The sequence below is a fragment of the Pseudoliparis swirei genome, chromosome 9 (assembly GCF_029220125.1).
Source record: "Pseudoliparis swirei isolate HS2019 ecotype Mariana Trench chromosome 9, NWPU_hadal_v1, whole genome shotgun sequence".
Taxonomy (NCBI): Eukaryota; Metazoa; Chordata; class Actinopteri; order Perciformes; family Liparidae; genus Pseudoliparis; species Pseudoliparis swirei.
Genome location: NC_079396.1, coordinates 12789992 through 12817363, shown reverse-complemented (window position 1 = coordinate 12817363; position 27372 = coordinate 12789992). Strand labels below are relative to the sequence as shown.

General features: G+C 45.6%; 2 protein-coding genes across 3 annotated transcripts in view; one reads left to right on the top strand and one right to left on the bottom strand.

Annotated features, from left to right (window-relative positions):
* Positions 1–9448, top strand: part of dip2ba (disco-interacting protein 2 homolog Ba) — a 38039-nt gene extending 28591 nt beyond the window's left edge. The window contains exons 25-38 of the mRNA XM_056422502.1: positions 1459–1539; positions 1670–1793; positions 1927–2048; positions 2880–2991; positions 3361–3470; positions 3613–3743; positions 3843–4011; positions 4435–4605; positions 4867–4928; positions 5043–5100; positions 5234–5308; positions 5515–5689; positions 5904–6027; positions 6149–9448. Coding sequence (XP_056278477.1) covers positions 1459–1539; positions 1670–1793; positions 1927–2048; positions 2880–2991; positions 3361–3470; positions 3613–3743; positions 3843–4011; positions 4435–4605; positions 4867–4928; positions 5043–5100; positions 5234–5308; positions 5515–5689; positions 5904–6027; positions 6149–6401 — 1767 coding nt within the window. The 3' untranslated portion in view covers positions 6402–9448. The remainder of the gene's footprint in view (positions 1–1458; positions 1540–1669; positions 1794–1926; positions 2049–2879; positions 2992–3360; positions 3471–3612; positions 3744–3842; positions 4012–4434; positions 4606–4866; positions 4929–5042; positions 5101–5233; positions 5309–5514; positions 5690–5903; positions 6028–6148) is intronic.
* A 10117-nt stretch (positions 9449–19565) lies between these two features.
* On the bottom strand, positions 19566–27032 carry troap (trophinin associated protein). 2 transcript variants are annotated; one of them, XM_056423080.1, is made up of 14 exons: positions 26906–27032; positions 26371–26457; positions 25693–25930; positions 25075–25603; positions 24590–24723; positions 24393–24444; positions 23288–23433; positions 23129–23183; positions 22954–23051; positions 22774–22857; positions 22070–22177; positions 21625–21916; positions 21289–21491; positions 19566–20099 (listed from the first exon to the last, which is right to left on the bottom strand). In XM_056423080.1, exons 2-14 carry the CDS (start codon positions 26430–26432, stop codon positions 20025–20027), a joined length of 2076 nt encoding a protein of 691 aa, XP_056279055.1. In that variant the 5' UTR covers positions 26433–26457; positions 26906–27032; the 3' UTR covers positions 19566–20024. The 2 variants fall into 2 exon arrangements, with proteins under 2 accessions (XP_056279055.1, XP_056279056.1); XM_056423081.1 differs by having other exon boundaries at positions 22954–23036.
* Positions 27033–27372: the final 340 nt, after the last annotated feature.

Here is a 27372-nt window from a genome sequence, read left to right as displayed (position 1 = left end):
ACTTTACATTCATCAGTGTCCCATATCAGACTCTCTGCTTTCCCCTTTTGAAGATGGTAGTTTGCCAGCAGCCATTAGATTTACCAAACCGAAAGCTCAGCAGTAAACTAAGAGAATGAAAGTTGAAAGTTTTGTTCTTTTTAAGGAAGTAATGGAGACTTTAAGCAGGTGGTTATTAACAGCCCGCTACCATATGTGACCTTTGGAGACCATCTTATCATGTACTGCAACGCATTATGCTAATAAACCCCCGTAAAAGTATTAATCAGGAACATTGTCGTGTGCACCGCTGCTCGCTGTGTTCTCTGTGATGCTCCCATGTGTAGCATGGCTTAATGAGTGCTCCGGACAGACGGTCTGCATGATGTGACCCCTGATTCATTGCTGACCGGAGCACGACCTGTTGTCTGACAGAGAGAGAGAGAGAACGTCATAGTGTGAACTATATTTTGTTGTTCATTTACGTGTTAGCTTTACTTGGCGTCAGACTTTCTTTACACGTCTTGTCTTTTTCAATCCTGTGCACCGGCTCTGCTTATTGAGACCATTTATTTAGAAGCTAATATTCAATAAAATAAAATCTTATCACTCCCAATATCACTAATCACCACACATTTGCCCCAGAGGGCTTTACAGCCTGAACAACATCCGATGTCCTTGGAGCTACGCATCAGATAAAGAAAATCTCCCCCCAAAAGAACTTTAACAGAAAAAAGAAACCCCAGGTAGAGCGACTGAGGAGGGATCCCTCTCCCTGGGTCATGTGGATGGAATGAAAAGCACAATGAGATTACATACTTGTCAAGATGACAGAAATGATGCATCTAAATAGAGCAGTAGTAGCACAAATAACAGCAGATTAACACTCTACCAATTATAAATACCAATAAATCCAGAAGCAGTGAATTTAGTAGAATTATATGGATAATTAAAGCATTAGTAGTAAAAGAACTATGTACAATGTGCAATTAGTATTTTCTTTGTGTTTCATTTAAAAAAACATAGCTATTGGATTGTTCTCCTGAAACATTTTGTCAAAGAAATATCATACTGAGGCACTAAGAAGCTTCTCAAAGGCTTAGTTTTAAAGACCCAAAGCTAGTATTAGTGGCCTGAAATGCCGATGGTCTCATTATGACCCTGCACTAAAATATTCTGCAGACATATTCCAGTTGCCTCTGTGTGAGAGCTCACCGAATATGTTTTCTTTTCTCTATTCCACACAAAGTCTGTTTGAGTTGAGTAAATATATTCAGTGAGATCTGTTTATTTGTGGCTGTTGGTTGGATCATATATGAAGTGCCACTATGTTGACTAGCTGTTAAGTGTTATCTGTTGGATAATTTTTTTAATGCATTATTATTTGCCACACATGTATCTTTGTTTTGTTGGTATGCGATACATGCTTAGAGTCAGTCCCCCATTAATCGTTATGTGGTGACACGCTCTCTTTTCCAGCACCAGTTTTTGTCTGAAGCGTTGCAATGGAGAGCTCAAACTGACCCGGACCACGTCCTTTATGTGCTGCTCAATGCAAAGGTTAAAAAAAAAAAAATGCGCGCACACACACACAATGCTTAACTTTTATTTATTTCACTTTTCATAATGGCTCTAAAAGTGATCTATTCTGTGGGGTGAGTTCAGCTGTACTTCCTCTCTGTTCCTGTAGGGGGTGGAAGTGTGCACCGCCACTTGTGCTCAGCTGCACAAGAGAGCAGAGAAAATCACAGCAATCATAATGGAGAGAGGAGGCCTCAACACAGGAGACAATGTGGTGCTGCTTTATCCCCCAGGTAATCACACACACACACACACACACCTCATCATTGTAGACGGGCATCCTACCTTGTTTTTCCATTTGATATCGAGGGGACAGGTAGCTGTGTTTAAGTTCACACGGTTGCTGTCTTACTCTTATTCCTGCAGGTATTGACCTCATCGCTGCCTTCTATGGCTGTCTCTATGCGGGGGTCATCCCTGTGACGGTGAGGCCGCCCCACCCACAGAACCTGACTGCTACTCTCCCCACTGTGCGCATGATCATCGATGTGAGTGCACACCACTGGTTTTCTTATTATGGTGATTCTGTTCCACAGATTATCCAAGTACAACAAGTAATGATAATAAGTTTCATTTGTTCCATCTTTAAGGGGAAAAAATACAGTTTTTCATCCACACTGCTCTAATCAATTTAAAGATTTGGGGCTATTTCATCTTTTTTTCAGGCTAGTGGAAAAAACATCCAAAATATACATTAAAGTGTTTATTTAACTACTTTGTTCTGTGGATTTCTCCTAAATTCACCAAAACATTAAGCATTCGATAATGCCTCATTTGCATATTAGATGTAACATTTCAACCTTTGACTTTAATATGTCACCAAAATAAAACAAGAATTTTTAACCTGGTTTTATCCAATGTTCAGTATTTTACATTTGATAAGATAATGGCCTCATTTGCACATTTAAAGATTTTCAGAAAACTTTTTTAATATAAAAAACTATTGTCTTAATGTAAGTAATCAACTGTGGAAGATTCATGGCAATATCTATTAATTACATGTTTTACGCCATTCACCACTTTTTTGTCAATATTATATCGCTCTCAAGAACCCATTAGCGACCTGGCATGATGGGGAAAGGGCCATGAAGTAAGCAACTGAGTCCCAACCGGCTTCAGTGAAGTAGCTCTGTTGTTGATCTCTACAGGTGATTTCCCTGGAGGGAAGCAAATCATATGGAATGTCACCCTAGGGATCAATAAAGTATAACAATGATCAAATGCCTTTTTATTTGAGTGATGCCTCGAAAGTAGGAAGTGTACCCGAGGTCACTGAAAGGAATGCATTGACGATCCTTGAATGTGTCCTGATGTTACAGGTGAGCAAAGCAGCCTGCATCCTCACCACTCAGCCGCTTATGAGGATCCTCAGGTCCAGGGAGGCTGCTGCCAGCGTCAACATCAAGACATGGCCCACGATCATCGATACAGGTGCTGTAGATGTGTAGAGATCTGTTCAAATAAGAACAGCTTCGAGGCATTAGGCGTGACGTGAAGCAGACGACCAGCTGTTATTAAGACTAAATAACGTGTTTCCCTTCTGGCCACAAGGTGTCCTGTTTGTCTAACTTTGACTATGTTATGGAAAGCTAATGTAGACTAAAAGCGACTCCCTGTAGTCCTAAATACATGTTCAGAAAGTTGCAACAGAGCGATGCTGCATATGACAAATAATAAAACATGGAACACTGACCAGGCTACAATGCATTCTCAGTTGCTAACAATAATACAACACTAAGACAGTGTGTGATTTAATTTTTTTCCAGTGATAAAATAATCCACTTCCCCCTCTTCTCACAGATGATCTCCCCAGAAAACGTCCTCCACACATTTACAAACCGCCGACGGCTGAGATGCTGGCCTACCTGGACTTCAGTGTGTCCACCACCGGCATGTTGACTGGCGTCAAGGTAAAAGACTCTCACTAATCATGCATGTGGTATGGAACCTGAAGCAATTTATTCAGCCAGAGAGACTTGTATAAAGCCGCTGTGCTCTTATTGTGTAGTTTGGTGACAGCGGACGGTGTTTGAAGCGTGTCTTTCTTGGTAGATGTCTCATGCTGCAATCAGCACTCTGTGCCGCTCCATTAAGCTGCAGTGTGAGCTCTACTCCTCCCGCCAAATAGCCATCTGCCTCGACCCATACTGTGGCCTGGGCTTCGTCCTGTGGTGCCTCTCCAGGTAACACACACACACAAACGCACACACTGAATATCATGTACAAGATGCTGTTCCTGTAAATGTGGTATTGTTTCTGTAGCAAGTGTGTTTCTGGCCCAGTGTTTACTCAGGTCACCAGTCCATCCTTATCCCTCCTCTGGAGCTGGAGAGCTCGCTGCCTCTGTGGCTGAACATGCTCAGTCAGTACAAGATCAGAGACACCTTCTGCTCCTACTCCGTCATGGAGCTCTGCACCAAAGACTTGGGAACCCAGACCGAGATGCTGAAGGTCAGAATCACACTCTTACCCCTCTGAAATGTCCTGTTTGTCACGACTCTAGTCCCAACACAGTGGAATCGTACCTGCTGTTAAGGTGACTACTAATTACTGGTCTGATTTTAACATCATAGTTTTTCATGAGTGAGGGGACGGTAGAGAGAACAGATACATCTGTAAACCTTTTACATTGTCAATACTTTCAGCTGCAAACCATCTGACTGATGCATTGTCTTTTTTAAATAGAATCTAAGTGTTAATAGCATGTGGAATTGTGTGTCTAATGTCATAAATATGTCACTTGTGGTTCAGCATAGCTCAATATCTCAATTCACGTTGGCTAAAAATGTCCACTGATGCTGGGTTCATGTTTGTGGCTCAGCCGGCACTGAACTGTCTTAACTGTGAATAACCTTCAGCCGCGTGTGTCTCCAGGCTCGGGGTCTGAATCTGTCGTGCGTGCGGAGCTGTGTGGTGATAGCAGAGGAGCGTCCTCGCCTCGCTCTCACGCAGTCCTTCTCCAAGCTCTTTAAAGATCTCGGCCTGTCGGCGCGTGCCGTCAGCACCGCTTTTGGCTCCAGGGTCAACCTGGCCATCTGCCTGCAGGTGGGTTTCATACCGACGCACACCCAGTTATCTTCACACGTACACCCGAATTCAGGGCGTCATATACATATTTCATTCTACAGTGTTTAGTCTTGAAAACTCGCCCTCCAGTTATTTTAGTTGCTTTCTTCATTCTACGCTACAGAAAACTGCTTTTTTATCAACTTTATATATTACTGAATGATTAATGAGGCAAAACGCTTCAGGTTCAGTCATATTTCTGACATTTCAGAGTATTAATTTTCCTCTCTTCCTCCTCAGGGCACTGCTGGACCAGACCCCTCCACCGTCTATGTTGATTTGAAGTCGCTGCGCCACGACAGGTAAGGCTGGAAACCAGTGCTAATGTCACATGATCAAACTGGTTAAAGTGACATAGCGTGTGGGTCAGATCCAACAGAACGAGTGACGGGTTGTCTTTTGGCCGTGTCCTTTAGGGTGAGGCTGGTGGAGCGAGGAGCGCCACAGAGTCTTCCACTCATGGAGTCCGGCACTGTAAGTATTGATTATTGGCTAAAAAGACTCATGTGTGTGTGTGTGTGTGTCATGCTCTCACTGGTCACAGACCCAGAGAGGTATTGGAAGAGGTTTCATTCTCTTCAAAGCTGAACTCTCATGCTCCTCTCAGATCCTGCCAGGAGTGAGGGTCATCATCGTCAACCCAGAGACCAGAGGTCCGCTGGGGGATTCACATCTTGGAGAGGTGAGCGGAGAGAGCCACAGGACCATCGGACGCTGACGTTTTACATTTACACATTTTTACATTGTCCTCTTATAATTCTGAAACACAGCGAGTTTCACTCGCATGGAGCGGAGTGGACGCAGCTATTCGCCCAAAAAAAAATGATGCATTTGAATGTTTGAAATGTTGTGAAGCCTACAAACCTTTTTCCCTTGGTCCGGGTTCAGATCTGGGTGAACAGCCCTCACAGTGCCAGTGGCTACTACACCATCTATGGGGAGGAGAGCCTGCAGGCAGATCACTTCAACACCAAACTCAGCTTCGGGGAGCCCCACACTCTGTGGGTCAGGACGGGCTACCTGGGCTTCATCAAGAGGACCGAGTTGCTGGACGCGAGCGGAGGTGAGAGGACATTTGAAAAAAGTTGACCTCATTCACTTCCATTTCACCTTTTTTAGCAGGGGGCGATATTATCAACATAAGCTATCATAAATGTAGACTGATACAATTCTAGTCCTTTACGCATATGGGTTTCAGTTTATGTTTTCATATCATCTAACCCAACTTAAGTCCATAACTATTAATCGTCGAACACCTTTGTTCTTCTCCGCCACAGATCGTCATGATGCCTTGTTCGTGGTGGGCTCTCTGGATGAAACGTTGGAGTTAAGGGGGCTACGCTATCACCCCATCGACATCGAAACCTCCGTGTCCCGAGCCCACCGCTGCATCGCAGAGAGGTGAGCTTCTTCAATTGATCATTTTGTATGATTATGTTTCTCTTCTTCTCCACTGGGTGATGAGCAGCATCGGCTGGAGATCACACAGACGCCACGTGACTGACCACCTCTTGCTCCTCAGTGCGGTGTTTACATGGACCAACCTGCTGGTGGTGGTGGCGGAGCTGAGCGGCTCGGAGCAGGAGGCCTTGGACCTGGTGCCCCTCGTCACCAACGTGGTCCTGGAGGAGCACCACCTCATCGTCGGGGTCGTGGTCATCGTGGACCCCGGGGTGATCCCCATCAACTCCAGAGGAGAGAAGCAGAGGATGCACCTGCGAGACTCCTTCCTGGCCGACCAACTGGACCCCATCTACGTGGCGTACAACATGTGATTCAACTGTCGGAAATGCAGAAAACTGAGCCGGGCTCCGAGAGCAGACGTGAGGGAGAAGGACTTCGGGGAGCGTTCAGTAGAAATCCTGACGCTCAAGCTCAGATGCACATTCAAAACACCAAACAATGTGGGAATGCAAGTCCAGTTTGAGCACTGTGGTGAAAACACGCTTCCCTTTCAGAAACTATTTCTTCTTTGCTTCCACCAGCTCAATCGCTGCAGCCCCGGCTCACTGAAATCCACTGCGGGGGGGGCGGACATGTTCTGTCCTCTTGATCGTAAATCCACTCATGGAGGAAATTGAATCTTCATTCTCTCCGTGCATCCCACTTCTCCCTCATGGCTCCAGTTTGTGTTTTTAAAGACGTTTGTTCGTTCCATACGTTCACCCTCCTTCCATTCCTTGGTTTTTATCCTGAAACCTTCATCCTTGCGTGCTTCTTTTCTTTTTAACCCCGTTGATTCTCGAAGGCAGGATGGCGCACTCAAACTGTTGAGAGGAGCTGGAACTTTCATCCTCTTGCACTTTAAGTCCTTGCACCTCTGAGTCCCCTTCCTGCCTCAAAGGGACGCCCCCCATGTTTGCTGCTTTCGTGAGAGCAAATCCACATCAGTATTAAACAGAGCCACCAGTGAGTGCAGCCCTACGGGGAGGAGGAGGAAGAGGAGGAGGAGGAGGAGTGGGGGGGTCCTGACAGGTTGCCTTCCCCTCCCAGCTGCACCGTGGCTTTCAGTTCCCATCCCATACTGGAGACGTGCTGTTGGCATTCACGCGTTACAAGATGTCCGGAAAAAAATACACTTGAGTCATTTGTTGGTGTGGGAAAAGAAAGACTTCTTAAACATACACACCTGGATGTTATCTTTGACGGGCAGAAACATTTCGATGTGAGTCAGTCCGTGAGATGATTGTGAATTACTAAAACCATTTTTTAAATGCACAGATTTTCAGACGAAGAATCTACACCTGGGGTTTAGGTGCGCATGCTAATTTTGAACGCAGTCAATGACAATATGCAGGCCAAAAAAAAACCTAAATCTGTAACAAGCCATGGAGTCACGCAGCAGTGGATGGATTAGTCATCTTAACTGAAAGGTGGAGAGTTGATCACAGACCCCAGACAGACTCGTTGAAGGAGGAGGAATACGAGTGAAAGCTCCACAACAGGGGAGTGAACTTTGTTTCCTGGCTTGAACGGAAGTGAGCTGCGAGCTTTCAGTCTGTGTCGTTTCCCGTTAGAGCAAAGAGCGTCTTTCACTTCATGTTAGCGTCAGTCGATTTAGATAAACGTAGATCATCAGAAGGCAAGTCAGTGCCTTTTATCACGGTGATATTTATGATTACGGACTGTCAAAGTTTGAATGAATACGATATCAAAAATGAGGACAGAACTTTGCCTTACTAAACTTATGGAACTCTGTACTTTTTATGTTTTAATCCCTCATTTCTAGCTGTACTGTTCGTGTGTTTAAAGGACTATTCCACCATTTTTCACTCGTGGAATCTGCAGTTTATAACTCATAAAACACTTGTGTCTTATGTTTTAGAGGAAGGGGGGGTGTCCAGTTCTTTATGCAAAAAACCTTTGCGGTCCGGACTTTCTCATTTCATCATGACCATTTAAACCAATTTCTCTGAATGTCTGTAACACTGAAATAAAATGAATTAGGAATTAACAATCGGTAAGGAACCCGTGATTAAAAAATGGCAGAATCCTCCTTTTATATATACAATACGGAGGTAATAAATGAGGGTGATGATGTTGTCTGTATACTGTATTTTAGAGGTCAAATATTACTGGTGTTAATGTGTACATGGATATGAACTTTGTCGATAAAAACTTGACTGATCTTTCATACTTGACAGCATTTTTCTGCATTGTTAATTTAATAGTATCACATTGCAAAAGAGGAAAAAAAGGTTTCAGATTATTTTGGCAGGAACAATGCACTTTCCCAATATCATTTTATGTGTGTGTGTGTGTGTGTGTGTGTGTGTGTGTGTGTGCGCGCGCCTGAGGGAGTGTGTGAGTGCGAGTCCAGTTAAACTGATAATTGTCTTTACTGGTGCAACAAGGTTTGTCTTTTGTAAGAAAATGATCCCAAAATATTGAACCTTTCTTTTTGATTTATTCTTTTTTTTTATGTCGCCACCACTGTTTTTTTCATTATTATTTTGATCCGAGTTTGGAATCACGAATGTTTTTATAGGGGTTTTATCAATATTTTCTTGATATAATCTTTGTTTAAAACGGCACAACTTCTGCAGACAGATGGTTTGATTTTGAAGCAGCTCAACATAAAGCACAACACGTCAGTAAACCACTTCTCATCCGTGACGGACCCTGACGACATGTCGGCCCGACAGGATTTGGGCGCTTTAGAGCTTTAGAGCTGCTGTGTGATAATTGCTTTGTTGCTACTGTTTCACTTCGACACGTTTTAATAAAGTTTTATAATGTCATGTTGGCCTTGAAGCATTTTCAATAGACGTTGGTGCTATTCCATACGGGAACATTGGCAGACTTTCCTCCAATGTCACAAGGAAGACATTTTCTTCCTGGATGCCCTCTTTGTGTGAAGATCAGTCATTCTTTTTCCATGCCAACATTTTACTCACTGCTCGGTTTTAAAAATTGTTTGTCATCACCAGTCTTCATCAGCTTTGAGATCTGATGAAGACTTACCTGACTGGCTGCTCAACGTGGACACGGCAACTTGACCCAGCCACCGTTTCCATTTTGATATTTATTTCAGTTGTCCAGTTGTGAGGAATGGCGTGCGTTTCTAACCTCCAAAGTTATTCTAAGCACAAAATGTAAATGTACATGTGAGGTTATGAAATTAGGATCTTTCACACAAAAGAAGACGAGGGCCCACAATGTATACCTCAACAGCTGTTCACTATGCATCGTTGAGCTGCAGCAAAGACATTCTGAACCAGTCAATGGTGCGATCATTTCTAACATGTCTTACTTGACAAAAACACTGTCACTCTGTCATTGAATGTGTTTCATGTCAAATAAAAAAAATACTTTGTCAGAATTTCTAGTGCTTTTTTTCTTATTTTACCTCCGAACATCTGGAAAGAAAGCTTCCGAAAGCAGCTGCTGCATTACAAGAAAATGTCCTCTTCCTTCCACTAGGTGGCAGTCTTACTAGTTCATCAGATGAAAATGGATGTCCTCCCTCTGTCATCGTGGCACAGTTTATTCACATATAACACATTTGAATTCAAACTTCTCACATTTTATTATGATTGACAATGAAATATGCAGTAGGGGCGAGATCCCCCTAGCGACGCTGGCACGCAGTGGCACTTGCCAGTAGTTGCCAGCAGATGAATTTCATGGCGGTATAACCGTATGACATGGTAAAACAATAAATTATATATATATATATATATATATTAATGAAAGGCGGGTACATTATACATATTGTAGCGACCCTGTGAAGTGGCTGTCAATCACAGTGTGGCACCGTGCGTGCTGGTCGAGGGGGCGTGCCTGTGATTGGCGGAGTAGAGGGGAGGCGGGGTTAACCTGTCGGAAAACGGAAGTTAAGGGTGGTTGACGGGAACCGTTGTTGTTGACGTTCGAGCTGCTAAACTGAGAGGAACACGCTGTCTGTGTTGGTGGATGCCCAATAAAGGGAGGATTAATAACGTGGTCCCGTCTCCGTGTCATCAGTGCCAACGTCCGAGACGTTACAATATCATGGTATATAAGTGTAATAGATTACGAAGTGAAACGTAGTAGTAGCAAAACAATATTAAATACAGTACAGCAGTAATGTACAGCACTATCTTATTGCATATTGTAAGTAAGTGTCTACAAAAAGACACTAATTATATATATATATATATCCATCTGTGTATCTAGCTAGCTATTTTAGCTATCTATCTAGCTAAACCGCAGCTCCTCCATTCTGTGATCATGAAAGTGATTTCTTCCGCTGTCCGGGCACTTTAGTGGAGCTTGTCACTGAGTCGTCGCAGACTCGTCACTGCGCAGACATGCCGCAGACGCGCCTGGCCGACCCTCCGTCTGCTGGCACTTTTTGACTAGCTGTGGCACCTTTTAACAAGTAGTGGCACTTTTTGACTAGCTGCGGCATCTGCTGGCAAGTGCAGGCAAGTGTCACTGAGTGCCAGTGCTTAAAGGGTACCTGTAGTGCAAAACAACAACGTGCTACATCCATTCGGCGCATCAAATAAATCATATTTACCCCGCCGCTATTGTCAACAAGTCACGCATAGCCCGAGGATTTACATTTCTTTGTCAACATTCCGAGTCCGTGGGCGCAGCCATTTTGCTAGTTATTTACTCCAGCTCAAAGCTAACTATGACGTAGAGTCGTTGAAAGGAATTCAGCCAATCCGGAGCCACTTCTACACGCGTTGCTTCTTGGGATAGATCGGTGGCCTCAAGAATTACACAATCTATATCAGGGGTTGTGGTGACACGTAATGTAACATAATTCACCTTTAGGAATAGTGTTGCCACACGGACTGATTAAGTGGTAACACAGGGGTTGATGCATGGCATACCTGCTAACTCGCTATGCTAGGCAGTTGTGTTGTTAAGGTTCTCTTCCTGGATGGATATTAAAGATTGGAATTCGATCCTGAATACTCCGCCTCCGACTCCGTATCTCCGGTACTACAGTGGTGACCCTGACGTTTCTAGGAAAGTTTCCAGAAACTTAGTGAACATGGCAGAGCGTGATGTTTATGTAAAGTTGCCGGAGTTTTGGGAGCATGCGGCGGAGGCATGGTTTGCCCACGTGAGGCACACTTCGCCTGCCGTCAGGTCCGTGACGGGGACGCAAAATACTACCTAGTGGTAACGGCGCTGGGAAGTTCCACATCGTCCAGGTTGGTGGGATTCATCGCTGCTCCCCCGCTACAGGGCAAATACGAGGCGATTAAAGAGCTCCTCCTTAAGACATTTAGCTTATCTGCTAAGGAGAGAGCACGCCAGATTCTTGACATTCAGAGCCTGGGGGACAGCAGACCGTCTCATCTCATGGAGAAAATGCTGAATCTGCTCGGGGGGGAAGATCCCCAGATATTGTTCATGGAGGTTTTCCTGCGCGCTTGCCACCCGGGTCCAGACGGCGCTGGCCAACACGGCCATCACAGACCCCAGCGCCTTGGCTGAGGAGGCGGACCGCTTTCCTGGCGGCACGAGAGCCAGAGGCGGGCGTTAGCTGTGACGCGGCGCCCGTTTACAGGCAGGACGGCGTGGCGGAGGACGGAGGCGGCTATATCTAATCAGCGTGGAGACACCGGACAGTGCTTTTCCCACGCACGGTTCGGGACACAGGCAAAAGTGCATCGCTCCATGCAGCTACAAACCTCCGGGAACCGGAGGGGCCCCCGCTCAGTAGTGGCCGGGAGCGGGGGCGGCACGGGCAGGCCCCTGTTTATCAACGACAGCATTTCGAAGACCCTTTTTCTGTGTGACACGGGCGCCCAGCGGAGTGTAGTTCCTGCGTCGAGGAGGACGTCGCTCGTGGAGAGCATGGTCCGCGTTGACGACGGCTAATGGCCCCATTCGCACATACGGCGGGCCTATGTGTTTGTGCATCGGGGGTCAGCGTTTCAGCTGGGAGTTTGTGACAGCGGACATTTCTTTTCCCCTGCTTGGGGCAGATTTTTTTTGTGCCCATGGACTGTTAGTGGACGTTAAAAATAAACGCTTGGTTGACGCCTTGACGTTTTCCTCCCTGGTGTGCACACTCGGCAGCGCAGCGTCGACGGACTGTCGAGCTCGCTGTCAGGGTCAGACATTTTTCTTAAACTTTTGGCTGAGTTTCCAGACCTGTCGTTACCCACCTTTTCTGCACTCACTACCAAGCATGGCGTGGAGTACCACGTCACGACGGAGGGTCCTCCTGTCTACGCCAGGGCCCGGCGGTTGAACCCTTCTAAGCTGGCTGTGGCGAGGGCGGAGTTTTCGACTATGGAGCGCCTGGGCATCGTCCGCCGCTCCGACAGCCCTTGGGCCTCTCCGCTGCACGTCGTTTCCAAGCCGAACGGCGGATTCCGCCCGTGCGGGGACTATCGTCGGCTCAACGACGCCACTACGCCCGACCGCTATCCGGTGCCGCACATACAAGACTTTTCGGCGCATCTGGCCGGCGCAAAGGTGTTTTCCAAAGTGGACCTGGTGCGTGGATACCACCAGGTGCCCATGCACCCTCTAGACATTCCCAAGACGGCGGTGATTACGCCTTTTGGGCTTTTTGAGTTCCTGCGGATGCCTTTTGGGCTCAAAAACGCCGCTCAGACATTCCAGCGCCTGATGGATTCTGTGCTACGGGACCTGCCGTTCGTGTTTGTGTACCTGGACGACATACTCGTCGCCAGCGCTTCAGTGGAAGAGCACCTGTCCCACCTCCGTGCCCTTTTCACGCGGCTCAGCGATCATGGATTAATCATTAATCCTGCAAAGTGCCAGTTCGGGCTGTCTGCCATTGACTTCCTCGGACACCGCGTCACAGACGGCGGGGCGACACCCCTGCCGGCGAAGGTGGAGGCTGTCGCGGCTTTTCCTCGCCCGCTCACAGTCCGGTCGCTACGGGAGTTCCTGGGGATGGTGACTTTCTATCACCGTTTTATCGCCCGAGCGGCCCACATCATGCGGCCGCTGTATGAGGCTTTGAAAGGCAAGACCCCCGTCCAGGCGATCGACTGGACGGTGGAAACGGAGGGGGCTTTTACTGAGGTCAAGGCCGCGTTGGCGCAGGCGGCTTTGTTGGCACACCCATCACCCACGGCACCCATCTCTATCACTACAGATGCGTCGGACTACGCGGTCGGCGCGGTGCACGAACAGTGGGTGGAGGGCGCTTGGCAACCGCTCGCCTTTTTCAGCCGCCAACTTACGCCCAGAGAACGCAGGTACAGCGCTTTTGACCGTGAACTCATGGGTCTTTATTTGGCCGTGCGGCACTTCCGTTTCTTGCTGGAGGGCCGTGAGTTCACGGCGTTTGTCGACCACAAGCCGCTCACCTTCGCCATGTCGAAGGTGGCGGAGCCTTGGTCGGCGCGTCAGCAGCGGCAGCTCTCGTACATTTCAGAGTTTACCACGGACATTAAGCATGTGGCTGGCAAGTCAAACCTGGTGGCTGATTGCCTCTCCAGGGTCGTCATCGGGGCCGTCCAGTTGGGCCTGGATTATACGCGCATGGCGGCGGACCAGGTCGCTGACCCTGGCGTCCAGGCTCTGAAGTTGGAGAGCACTGGATTGCGCTTGGAGGACGTGGTGTTCGGCGACGCGGACATCACTCTGCTTTGGCGTTTCTACGGGCCTGTCGCGGCCTGTCGTCCCGCCTGCTGGAGGCGCCGGTGTTTGAAGCAGTGCACGGCCTATCGCACCCGGCGTTAAGCCTTCAGTGCGTTTGGTGGCCACAAAGTTCGTCTGGCATGGACTTAAAAAGACGTGAGGACTTGGGCAGGGAGTGCGTGGCTTGTCAGCGCTAAGGTGCACCGCCACACGAAGGCCCCTTTGGGCGTTTCCTGGTGCCGGAGAGGAGGTTTGACCATGTGAACATTGATTTAGTTGGTCCGTTGCCTCCTCTCAGGGTTTCTCATACCTCCTCACTATGGTGGTCAGGACGACTCGTTGGCCGGAGGCGGATCCGCTCGGGTCGACGTCGGCCGCTGACGTTGCCCGAGCTTTCATTGCAATGTGGGTGTGTCGTTTTGGCACCCCATCAGACATTTCCTCGGACAGGGGCTCGCAGTTCACGTCCGAGCTCTGGAACGCTGGTGGCTGGCGGTCTGGGGTTAAGCTGCACAGGACTACCGCTTACCACCTCAGGCTAACGGCCTCTGTGAGCGCTTCCATCGCTCCATGAAGGCGGCCCTCAAGGCCAGCCTTACGGACGGCAACTGGGTCGACAAGCTGCCCTGGGTGATGCTGGGGTTGCGTCGCGCCCAAAGAGGATCTGCAGTGCTCACGGCGGAGATGGTTTACGGTCAGCCGCTGAGGGTTCCAGGGATTTCCTCCGGCGTCGGCTCCTGGTCGGCGAGAGCCCAGCGGGCTTTCTTGCTGGACGCGGGCGGAGGCTTTCGCCCGGTATCTACTACTCAGCACGGTACTCCCGGGCTTCAGGTGCCCACGGTTCTACGCTCGGCTGGGCACGTTTTTATCCGCCACGACGCACACAGAGGTCCCCTGCAGCCTCCTTATGATGGACCTTTCAGGGTCTTGGAACACGGGGATAAGCACCTGGTGGTCGACCTGGGTGGCAAGGCGGAGCACATCTCGGTCGATCGGGTGAAGGCTGCTCATTTGGACTTGGGCCAACCGGTGGTGCTCGCTAGGCCGCCGAGAAGGGGCCGCCCCCCAGCTTTGACTCCTGTCACGGGTGCTAGACCTGTTGTTCCGGTCCCTCCTCTTACGGGGACCGCACAGGAAGGAGTCGCTTTACCAACTCCAGTTATTAGGAGTCGTTGTGGTCGGCGTGTTGTTCCTCCCCGCCACGCAGATTTTGTTTATGTGTGAATTCTGGGGGGGCTTGTGGTGACACGTAATGTAACATAATTCACCTTTAGGAATAGTGTTGCCACACGGACTGATTAAGTGGTAACACAGGGGTTGAGGCATGTCATTCCTGCTAACTCGCTATGCTAGGCAGTTGTGTTGTTAAGGTTCTCTTCCTGGATGGATATTAAAGATTGGAATTCGATCCTGAATACTCCGCCTCCGACTCCGTATCTCCGGTACTACAGGGTGCTCAATACGTCGATCGCGGCGACCTGCCAGTCGATCGCGGCGTAGTATTGGTAGATCGCATGACATTAAAAAAAATTGGCCCGCCCCCGTGTCACTTTCTCTATAGCGCCACATTACAGCAGCAGCATGTCATTTCTGTCTCTACGTGTTGCGCTGACAGTCCTCTGCCCGCCGTCTCGTGCGCCGCGGAGCTCCCGACACCGGTTTGCGCGCATCGGGACGGACGGAGCAAAGAAAAGTCACTAGCACCCCGAACATGTCGGCCGATCATTGCATCAATGAAAGACATCTCCAGCGCTGGCTTATGCGCGATGTAGCTATCAAGCTCACGCTTTTGTGTGAAGCAGATGAGGTCTAATGACACTATATCAGGGCTCTCAAGTCTCACGCATTGAGCGTGAGACTCACGATTCGGTCTTATCTCACGCACTCCGCCACACATCTAATTCCTCACGCTGAAAAAACCTCTCGGCTATTTAATGCTTGAATGCAGGGGTGCTCAATACGCCGATCGATTGTTGAGTAGAAATAGTCACTAGCAACCCCGTCGACAACTCTTTTCGGCTCGATGGCGGCGCGCAACAGTCAGCTGTATCGTGTGCTGATGGAAATCTCACGCTTGCCTGTCTTCAAAACTTGAGAGCCCTGCTATATCATCGGACATAAGTTCGTGCTCTTTACAACAAATGCACTCTATGTCTGTTTTCTGTGGCACACATTTCCCACCACTGCACCAAACGTCCGCCGACTTGCGTGCACGGTCCGCACGGTGAAGCATCTGGACCGGCGGTCCTTCGGCATCAACTTCATCAGAATCATCTGAATCATCGCTGTCACAATTCACTAAATGGGGATAGTCTGCTTTTAAAGGTTCAAACAAGTATCCAGTTGCTGAATCAGACAATCTTTCATCGTCCATATTATCAATCTCTCAGCATTTGTTTGCGAGCGCTCGACGTTGTTTATATTGGTATCTGAACACATCCGCTGTGGCTGGCTGTCGATCTATCAACGATATGACGTCACACCACCCGCGACATTCAAGATTCAAGATTCAAGATGTTTTATTTGTCACATACACACACAGGGTGTGCAGTGAAATGAAAGTGGCAATGCTCAGCAGGAATGTGCAAGGGCAACAAGTACACACTATTTACAATAAAAAACAACACAATATTTACAGTACAATATTTACACTAAGTGTGTGTGTGTGTGTGTGTGCCTAAGAGGGGCAGTTGTGTGGGTCTATGTGGGGGTCCTGGTGAGGTCGGAGTTCACAGTCCTGATGGCCTGAGGAAAGAAACTCCGTCTCAGTCTCTCTGTTCTTGCAGCGTGACTACGGAGGCGCCTGCCTGACCGCAGCAGCTGAAACAGTCTGTTGTTGGGGTGGTGAGGATCCTTCATGATCCTGCCGGCTCTGGTTCTGCACCTCCTGGTGTACAAGTCCTGCAGGGTGGGGAGGGTAGTCCCAATAGTGCGTTCAGCCGAACGCACTACTCTCTGCAGAGCCTTCCTGTCCTGAGCGGAGCAGTTGCCAAACCAGGCTGTGATGCTTCCTGTCAGGACGCTCTCTACAGCTCCAGAGTAGAAGGACTGAAGGATCCTCTGGGAAACTTTAAATTTCCTCAGCTGCCTGAGGTGGTAGAGGCGCTGCCTTGCCTTTCTCACCAGTGTGTCTGTGTTCGTTGACCATGTCAGATCCTCGGTGATGTGGACTCCCAGGTATTTATACCCGCACACCCTCTCCACAGTAGTCCCGTTAATCCCCAGTGGTGAGTACGTCCTCTGTTGTTGTACCCTCCTAAAGTCCACAATCAGCTCCTTAGTTTTGGTGACATTCATGAGGAGGCTGTTGTCCCGGCACCAGAGTGACAGATCAGCAACTTCCTCCAGGTAGGCCTTCTCGTTGTCGGTGATGAGCCCCACCACCACTGTGTCATCCGCAAACTTGATGATGGTGTTGAGCTGAACCTGGCCACACAGTCATGTGTGGCCAGGAGCAGTAGGGGCTGAGGACGCAACCCTGGGGGGATCCTGTGTTCAGGGTGAGGGGTTTGGAGGTGTGTCTGCCCACCCTGACCACCTGTGGCCTGGCGGTCAGGAAGTCCAGGATCCAAGCACACAGGGGGGTGTTCAGTCCCAGCTCAATCAGCTTGCCGGCCAGTCTGGAGGGGACTATGGTGTTGAAAGCTGAACTATAATCAATGAACAGCAGTCTCACATAGCCCCCCCTCTGGCTGTCCATATTCAAGCTCCAGTGCAATGTCGCATGTCGGAGTTGAGGACTTTGAACAGCCTAAACTACGTATTGTTATTGAATACTGGACCGTCAGTGCATGAATAACCTTTAGAAACACATTATCTTTTGATCTGGCTACATATTGTTTTGCACTACAGGTACCCTTTAAACTTTAGATTAACAGTGGCATCTCCTCAAAGTAGAATTTCATGGAGGTATAACAGTATGACATGGTAAAAAAATTAATTATATATATTTTTTTTATTAAAGAAAGGCGGGTACATTATACATATCATGGTATATAAGTGTTATACAGGACTGTCTCAGAAAATTAGAATATTGTGATAGTTCTTTATTTTCTGTAATGCAATAAAAAAATTATTAAATATTAAAAGAATAAAAGGCTTGCAATATTTCAGTTGATTTGTAATGAATCCAGAATGCATGACATTTTTGTTTTTTTAATTGCATTACAGAAAATAAAGAACTTTATCACAATATTCTAATTTTCTGAGACAGTCCTGTATATTACGAAGTGAAACGTAGTAGTAGCAAAACAATATTCAATATAGTACAGCAGTATTGTACAGCAATATCGTATTGCATATTGTAAGTAAGTCTAAAAAAATACATTATCCATCTATTTGTACACTTAGGCAATGACAAAAGAAAAAACCCGCAGCTTCTCCATTCTATGATCATAAAACTGATTCACGGCAGCTGATCTGTCGTAACAACAATGGTTGTTCCACCCACAGCTTCTCGGCGAGTGTCGTTAGCTTGCTGCTGTCCTGCCACTTGAGTGTTGCTGCCGGCGACTCGTCTCAAACACGCCGCTGAGTTGTCGCTGAGTACTGGCACCGAGCGCCACTTGCCACAAACTTGCCACTGAGTTGTCGGTGCCAGTGATTGCACTCGCCCTCTCAAAAAATATGCTAAATCACATCGTGTTTAACGTACGGGTACTTTGTTAGCATCGCTACACCGTGCAGCGTGACAGCAGTAGATGTAGCGGTCTAACATTCAAGCTAACCTGAACCCCCAAACGCTGAAGACATCTTGACGCTGATTGGCCGAGACGCGAAGATGTTTTATTGCGAAGAGCACCACTTCACATTTTCTCCGCGTCTCACTGTAATCTCAACGGCAGCGAGATCCCCCCCAAAAAAAAAAAAAAACTTCGGATCTCCACGATTCACGTGGATGACCTATTTTGAGTTCAAAACGGTGAATTTCACCGAAAGGTGACAAGTTTGCAGGTATGTGATATGTGCAGCTTCATGTTTCCAGTAAAAGGTTCAAACTCTACATTTGACACCGAGGTAAACTGAGGAATGCAAGTTTGTGTTTATTTGTTTTATTACCTTCGCATTGAAAATGCGGAAGGTTATGTTTTGATCGCCGTGTATTTATTTGTATGCGTGTTACTCGCATAACTAAAAAGTATTAAACCGAATCGCATGAAATTTGGTGGGATTGGTTATTATCCGGGGACCATTTGATTAGATTTTGGGATTGATCGGGTCAAAGGTCAAGGTCATGAAAAGGTCAAAATCTTCTTTTTATCCAATTGGCATGCAACTAATGCCAAAATGTTCATAATTCAATTCCCAGGCTTGTGATATGCGAAGGTATGCGCTCTACCGAGTGCCAGTTGTCTAATGTTATCCACACCCGCAAACACAAATTCCTTGTATGTCCAACATACTTGGCAATAAATGGTTCTATTCTGATGGCAAATCTTTCATATCTCGTTTCATGCTATAAAGATGACTTTTTTTCCATGTCTTTAATGCTGAGGAGTTTGTGTGAGCGGCGACAGCATTATGTAAGACTTCAGGAAAAATAACTACCTGCAGCTCTAATAAGTAACATTATTAGGCAACACATTTAGGGATTTACAAGAGGAAGATAATAAAAACAGAATAACTCAAATCAAAGAAGCTGAAATATCCTGAATAGGAACGATTTCAATCTCGTCATCAATGCCAATTTCATGTTCCAAAAGCTCAAAGTAACATCAAGTTCAACGGTCCAAAACCCCAAAAGATATATATATATATATATATGATCTGCTTGAACCAACACATATTTGATGCGTTTCCTTCATAAATGAATTAAAATTATATGATTACTTGATTATAAAAATGATTGATAAATACAAATGTAGAAAACAGACAGTGTCATATATATATTTATTATGAACATTGTACATTGAGAACATCAAGCATTTTCAATCCACACAAGAGTCTGGCGAGTCATTCTAATTCAGATACTAAAGCCATAACACTGATGAAGTTCAGTCTTCTTTGACCTTTTAAGATGTATGTCTTTCCAACTTTTAAAAAATTCATTTAATAAACATTGTGTGCATCGACTTCGTTTACATGAATGCCTGCAGTGTAAAAGCTGTATTATTTATCTATCTATTTTTTAATTCTTTAAAAAAGCATCCATGAGACAAAAAGTCTCTACTAGCAGCGTTCCTTGGACTATTACGGCTGACAGCAACAGTGTTGGACAAACTAAATCAGTTCCATTAAAAGAGTGTCATCAGTACACCAGAGTGAACGTATCCACTCTATATGAACTGGAGACAAACTGGAACACAAATACTGAATTTATTAGTGCAAAGTCACGTCTCCCACAGCGGAGAGCTTTGTGGAGAACAACAGCCGGACGAGGGATCGAAACCAATCGGAACAAATGTCTGGAAGACAAAACAATAAGAAATATGTGTATTAACTTGTCTGTCTGGGTTCATGTGCAGAGAATATATGTGCTGATGTTGTGTGTGTATGTTGAGTTTAGTGTTGGATGTCACTATCAAACAGTGGCGGGCCGTCCGGGCCTTTTAAGCCTTCTCAGAAGGCCTAAACATAATTACAAAGTTATAGCTATTTTATAATTTAAAAAAATATATATATATATACTTTTATTTTCTTAAATTTTCTTTTCTTATTGCACTATTGTCTTCCTCTGTTGCTGTGCTTCCATCCGGCAGCGCTGCTTCCAGTCTAATTCATTTTAACGGGAGCTTTTATCCAATCAGATGTCACAATATTTGAATGTGTCACCTCTAAGAAGGGCTTGAATCGTTTTTTTGAGTGTATGGAAGAAGAGCAGCTCATCTCAGGCCTTCACACAGGCCAAGTACAGCCTGGTGAAGTACATGGAGGCCTTATCGTTGATTGACATAATCTTCAACATGATCCTCAACCAATCACATCGCTAGTTTGACATACTGGGTGTATTTTTGAGGTCTTCTGGCCTTCTGGAAACCCATGAAAGTATGTCAGATTACATTCATTATATGGTTCTTTCTGATTCTATTGAATAAGGCGTTTTAGTGCCACAGTTCTCTGATATATACATATGTTCATACATAAATACACACACAGACATTGATATAAATATACACACACATGTACGATACGATTCTCTGAATTAGTGTAACTGAGGGTTTTACGTTACTTAATAACACAAGAAACACGGCAACTTTAACTTTTTCCATTTCCTCCTTCACAATAAAAGCCCCGCACCGGAACACTGGTGAACTAATATCTTACATTAGGTTGTTCAGCTGTAGTAATGCGGCATTGAAGGCCTAGGTAGAAAATGCACGGCCCGCCACTGCTATCAAACCATGTGACAACTTTCGCAAAGCAGTGTATTGCAACCTACATGCATATAAAGGAAAACTGTTTTATGACACTTTCCATATTGCATAGACATAGATTATTTATGGGTTGCTCTGGTCCCTTATGCTGGTCATTTGTCCTTTTATACACTTAATTGTCTCAACACTTGATCAAAATATCCAAAACTAATGATTTAATGTAAAAACATTACACATAGCAAATAAACAGATACATATGAATGGTCAGCGGTTTACTCACATAGGCCTCTTTGGAGTGCCAGATGGAGGCCAGCGGGTTTCCACAGCGGGGCCGAGGGGGGAGAAAACCGGGAGCATCCGGGACAGACGCTGAGGTGTAGCAGGCCACCTCCTCGTCCAAAAGAAGCTCCTCCAGAGGAGGAAAACGCTTCCGCAGCATTGCCACGGCAGGACTCAGAGCACACGTCTTCTGAACAACGAGGTCTGTAATGGTACCAAAGTCACACTTTCAGAAGATATCTCGTCACATGGGAAATGTACATTGTATGCGTCATACCAAAAGTGTCATAGTTAGTTTACGATAGTATAATTCATTATTGTGAGATGTCAGTGTCACCTCTGTGCAGACGCTGAACAGGTGGGTGGATCTCAGAGGGCGGCACCGGCACCGGCCACATCTCTTTATGCGCTGGCAGCACCGGGCCATGCTGCTCGTGACGGGCTGAGTCTTCCTGCTTCTTAAAGCGCGGAGCTCTTAACAGCGTTTTGCCCATTGAGAAAAAAATGACAGACTCTCTTTGCAGTGCCTGGAAGAACGTCTGTCCTCCCACAATGCTCTGCTGATCCTCCGCGACCTCGTTGCCACCGAGCCTGCTGCCCTCTACCGTTTCTTCGCACTGGGATTTAGTCTGGAGCAGTGAGGGACGACAACAAACAGCATACAGGGATCTTACTAAATATTTAAAATAAGAACCCGAGAAGAACTTCATTCAATATTATATGGCGATATATGGGAAAAAATCTATACGACTGCTAAGTTTAAACCGGTGTTCACTTCTTACAGTTGTGCGTTGAACTGGGAGTCGCTCCGCTGGTGTCTCAGGGTCTTTGTCCGTCACATGTGTGCTTTGCTCGTCCTCTTGATCGTCGAACAATCTCTGGACAACCTCCTGGACAAACAAGTCATATGAATTGTGATACGGAGCACATGGATGTTTATTGCTGGTCAAAGATAGTTGCTGTGACGGCGATAGTAACATGCTCTGGATCAAAGCTGTTGCATAATGTTAGTCATGCTCTTGTTTCAGTTATTCCACATGAAAAGGTCTCTTTAAATGAGACAGTGGTGAAGCATCATCTCTTTTAAAATGTTCAATCCGTTCTTAAAATCCGGACTTTGATAAAAAAAATATTTGTAAACATCTTCAGCATCTAAAATCTTGAGAAGACCCCTGATTACATATGGCAGTTTTTGTGACAAAAGTGTATTTGCTCCAAAGCTAATCAATATCTCAGTCCCTTCTTTAGATATCTTCAGACCTAGAGATAAATATCCTGTCTTACGTCAATGATGCTCAAACATATCCGTCTCACCAGACAGATAGAAAGATATGCTGCTTGTAAAACTTAATATTGTTGTAATGGTGCATCCATTAAGTGTATCTAAATTGAAAATCAAAAGTGATCAAGTGTTTCTTGTTTGACTTTCAAACAGATTTGTGTAAAAGCTCTGGAGACGTGATGAAACATGATTCCCTGCTCTCACCTCCTGGTGCGGCTCAAGTTCGGCCTTGCAGCTCCGTAGGCCAGGAGTGCAGAACGGTGACGGTTGTGTCGACAGATGCAATTTCTGAAAACGGCGGCGTGGTGAGATAAGGGGGATACTGTCAGAATCACTGCGTACCTAATTAGACAGAGCATGAATTTACAATACATGCACACTTACCACAGCAGACATGGGCTGATGCCTGGTATCGCGGACCCTCTGCGGAGTCCACGTCTTCAGTGGAGTCACTTTGATCGCTATTGCTGAGGATAACAGAACTGAAGTCGGTGTCAAACGACAGATACGGATTCAATCGGCTTCATAAGAGAACCAAAACAACGTTTCTGTGTCTTACCTGGTGGTCCGCCTGCCGCTTCCGCACGATTCTTTCTGAGCGGCACTCTCTGAGCCTGAGAAAGGAAGCGACACACTAACTGTAACTGTTTGTGATCCAAAACCATCTTCTAGGTTAAAGAAACAAAACAGAGGTGAAACAGAGTTTGTGTATACGCACGGTGTAGATTGAAGTGCCTCTGCCCGGTGGACAGGTGGAGTTTCGGGGTGTGGCGCCAGCAGGCCCTCCTCCCTTCACTCCCTCGTTCTGCAGGATACTTTGCAGCGCAGTGGGGTCCGGGGAGAACGGCAACGACCTTACGGATCCTGTAAGAAGAGCATCGTTGGCTCTGTACCTGTACTACAGCAATGACAATGAATTGAATCCAATCCAATTTGATCGACATGCATAAGCTGCTTTATATACATTGCATTGTTTGTTCGATAACTTTATACATAACAAAGTAATACTGAGTAACGTTCAGTTTCACAAGAACTATAATTGGCTTGCTTCTGTCCGTTTCTCGTTGACACAAAACATCACTCCCTTAAAATGCAATATACGGGATTCAGAGCATTCATATAGTGGAAGGTTTTATATTTTCAAATCTTTCCAAGTCAATAAAGAAAAGGTTTGTAATGCTTATCTCGATGTGAAGCGTCTGGGACAAACAGGACGGTGTGGACGGACCCCAGTGGGAGACACACTAATGTCCATGTGCACATGTTTTCACCTCGAATCCAACGAACTCAGTGCAAGAAAGTGAATCAGAGTTTGACCCGAAATGTAAAACTACTTCTTTAATCAAATAAATGATACAAATATCAAGACATTGCTTCAGTATTCTGATTCAAAATCAGCAGCCATGACATACGGTTTCGGTCATATCTGTCATCGTCAATGGGGTTAACAACAAGTTGTACATCTACTGTGATCACATAGTTTATGTTCAGGTACACACATTATGTCTTAACCCTTGTGTTGCCTTCGGGTCAATTTCACCCGATTCAATGTTTCACCCTCCTGTCGCCTTCGGGTCAATATGACCCGATTCAATGTTTCACCCTCCTGTTACCTTTATATTTACTAACATATTTTACCCTTGAGGTCAATATGACCCCAGCTATTAAAATCTCCAGAAAATTATTAGAATTAATATTGTTTTCCAAGTTTAAGTGTGAGGTACTTTATGTTTGTTTGTTGACTCCCGAAAGAACACCGACATTAAACATTGAATCGGGTCAAATTGACCCGAAGGCAACACAAGGGTTAAGCTTGCGCTTACCCGTAGTGGGTCCGGCTTTTTGTCGACTCTTCATGACAGACACTCGCTTGGGCTGCAGACAAGAGAATCATCAAATGAGACCATTTAACACATTGGAAAGATGGAACTAAAACTCAATGATAACCAATAAGTAAAAGAGTAGGGACCAAAAGATATCGTAAAAGAAAGAAGTAAATGACATGTTAAACCCAACTCACCAGGTAGTTGTAGGAGTTGGACTGTGGAGTTGCAGATCCCACATCTGTGACTCTTACTCCTTCGCTCCGAAGGATACTGAGCAAAGCTGCATGGTCGGACTGGAAGTTCTCCCTTTTGTCTGAAACGCCGATTTCTGCAATTCACATGGAACATTAAGGGAGCAGTGTCGATATCAGAAGGCACAACAAAAAAAAGAGAAATGGTAATCATGAAAATCCAAATGATTCTAGCTTTCTAATTGTTATAAGCTACAAGTGTATAGTTGTGCAGGCGAGATACATTCATCTCGATGGAGAAATGCAGTTGTAGCCGTATTAAATTTGTTTAATAGTGTCAGTAAAACAAGCTAAATAGAATACAATCAATATAAAACAGCACCGCAAACTTTATCCTTCAAAATTACCAAAAGGTTGAGTCATCACCTCTCAATAACAGTTTCAACAAAAAGATGAACATTATAAAGGCAACAACACATTTAACTCACCGGTTGAACCTTTGGGAAAACTGCCCTCTGTGGTCAGCTGCGTGTTTCGGCTAACATGTGATGTCTTGGCTGGATCGTTGAGATTAAGCAGGCTCATGTTATCCAAACAAGCCTCTGCCGTAGATGCAGGCTGTGCAGAAGGAGCAGCGCTGGTCTGATGCAGAGCGTTATTGGGAACGTGTGATAAAGGGTTGTCTGAAATGGTTGAAGTCTTAAATGTGTTGGAAGGCCCAAATTGTCCTGAAATCTGTTTGTGTGTATCTTCTGGAATCTTTTTATTAGATGTCCCTGTCGTTGAGTCCACATTGCGGTTTAACATAGCGGGCGGTTTTATAGGTTTTGCATTATTGTTTGGGGTTTTTAGACGAGCATTGCATACATTGTTATCAGGTTGGACAGCACGGGTGCTGGTCCTTGACTGAGAAACTGGGAGGGGTTGATGATTTTCAGGGGCCACTCTTGATTTCTTTGGCTGAGACAGGTTGAAAGGTATAGGCCTGGTGCATGGCCTTTTATTCTTAGTTTTCCCCTGTAGACAAATTCAAAGTATTAAGAAATATGATTAATCTGATTAGACAGAATACATTTAAATATGCAGGACATGAAGGAGGCACTCACAGACAGAAGTTTCTCCTCCCACCTACAGTGAGATTGACTGAAGTTGGACGGAGTCTGGAGACGCAGGGACCTTGCAAGCACTGGAAGCCTGCTGACACCTGGTTGCACAGGTGCCTTCCTACCTGTTTCTGAGATTCCTGGATCCTGGATCTCAATATTCTGGTTGGAAAGGTGAGGTGCGGAGAACAGTTTGGAAGGCTTCGGGTGCGCTGGTATTTTGTTATGTTCATTCATTGTTCTGTGTGGAGAAAACCAGTCAATTGCTATATAATAAACCCAATTAGAGTGAAACATTGCTGGAAATGTATTTTTGATTAGTCCAGTGTTACATCCAAGTTTGTGTTCCAATACAGAAAAATGTTGCAGGCTTACTTTGAGAAGTATAAATGCTATTTCACTAGTTTTTTTACGAAACAAAAGAAGCAAACGTTTTCAAATGTTAAATGCCTAAACGAAAACAGCAGTAACCTTGCCTAATAAAATACAGTCTAAAGCAGGCACATATTAACAATAAACCACCAAACAATAAGAGAACACGATTACACATATGACAGGGCTTTTGATTCCAGCTTTCTGTATTTGTTACAAACTGAACCCAAAAGTACTGAGATCAATCACCCTAAGGGCAGCAGAAATAGAGGAGAACATTGTCTCTTATACTTAAATAAACTGGTTTACCTCATGATGTCACGACGGATTTTGTTCTGGCTTTGCTGACAGAGGACTGAAGAGGGATCCATGATGACAGCACGGCGTGAACAGCAACTGGAGAAGCAAAAGGCGAACACGAATAAGCCACCAAGCATGACACTCTCTAAAATGCTCATAGCAGGCAGTGCGTAAGGAATAAGGATAGACAACAAACATAAATCATGCACCGGCAAATACATAAACAATAGATGACAATCATTTCCCACACTTGATAATTCACAATTGAGCCGCTCAACAGTTCACAAAGATACGAGGCGAGATAACCAGCTAGTAGGAAAGCTCGAGACAGTAAAAACACAAAACTCTGTATTAAACCAGGTATTTAAAAAATCGCTTTTAAAAGCTTGACCAACATATCGGATACTGCGCTTGGTGTTAAACAACGTGTTATTATTAGTTGTAACGCGAGCATCAGGCTAGCTGTTGAAACGTGATGTCCTTTCTCTCCAGCACGTAGTTACTACATACGCACGTAAAGCCGTTTATCACATACGTTACATACTTTAAAAAGAGAAAAGGACCTCTGCTACTTCCTTCTGTGCTCCCAATAAAATATTTCAGATACAATTAATTCCAAATGTTTCGTTTTTCCAGGCGTTTTGTGCAGGTTTAAGGATCCCTTGTTACGGTTTTTCTCACTGCAGTGGGCTGCCCGTCAACTTCCTGGACTCGCAGCCGTTTGTAAAAAGCGCGCTTCGCTATTGGTCGCAATAGGAAACCGTCCCGACCAATGACAGCGCGCAGTTTGGTTACGGCATTAACCTCCACCAATTAGCAGCGACTTTTCATAAACAGCTCCATGGTAACGACGCGAAAGTTGTTTTATCACGTGATTGTTTTTTTGCCGCGGCCTGCCAGTAGAAAATAAATGTTTTGTCCACGATAGTGTAAACATACACGCAGCACGAGAACATATACCTTTTAAGAAGTAACAAAATAAGTGTGGTAACAAGTACGTTAGAATACAGT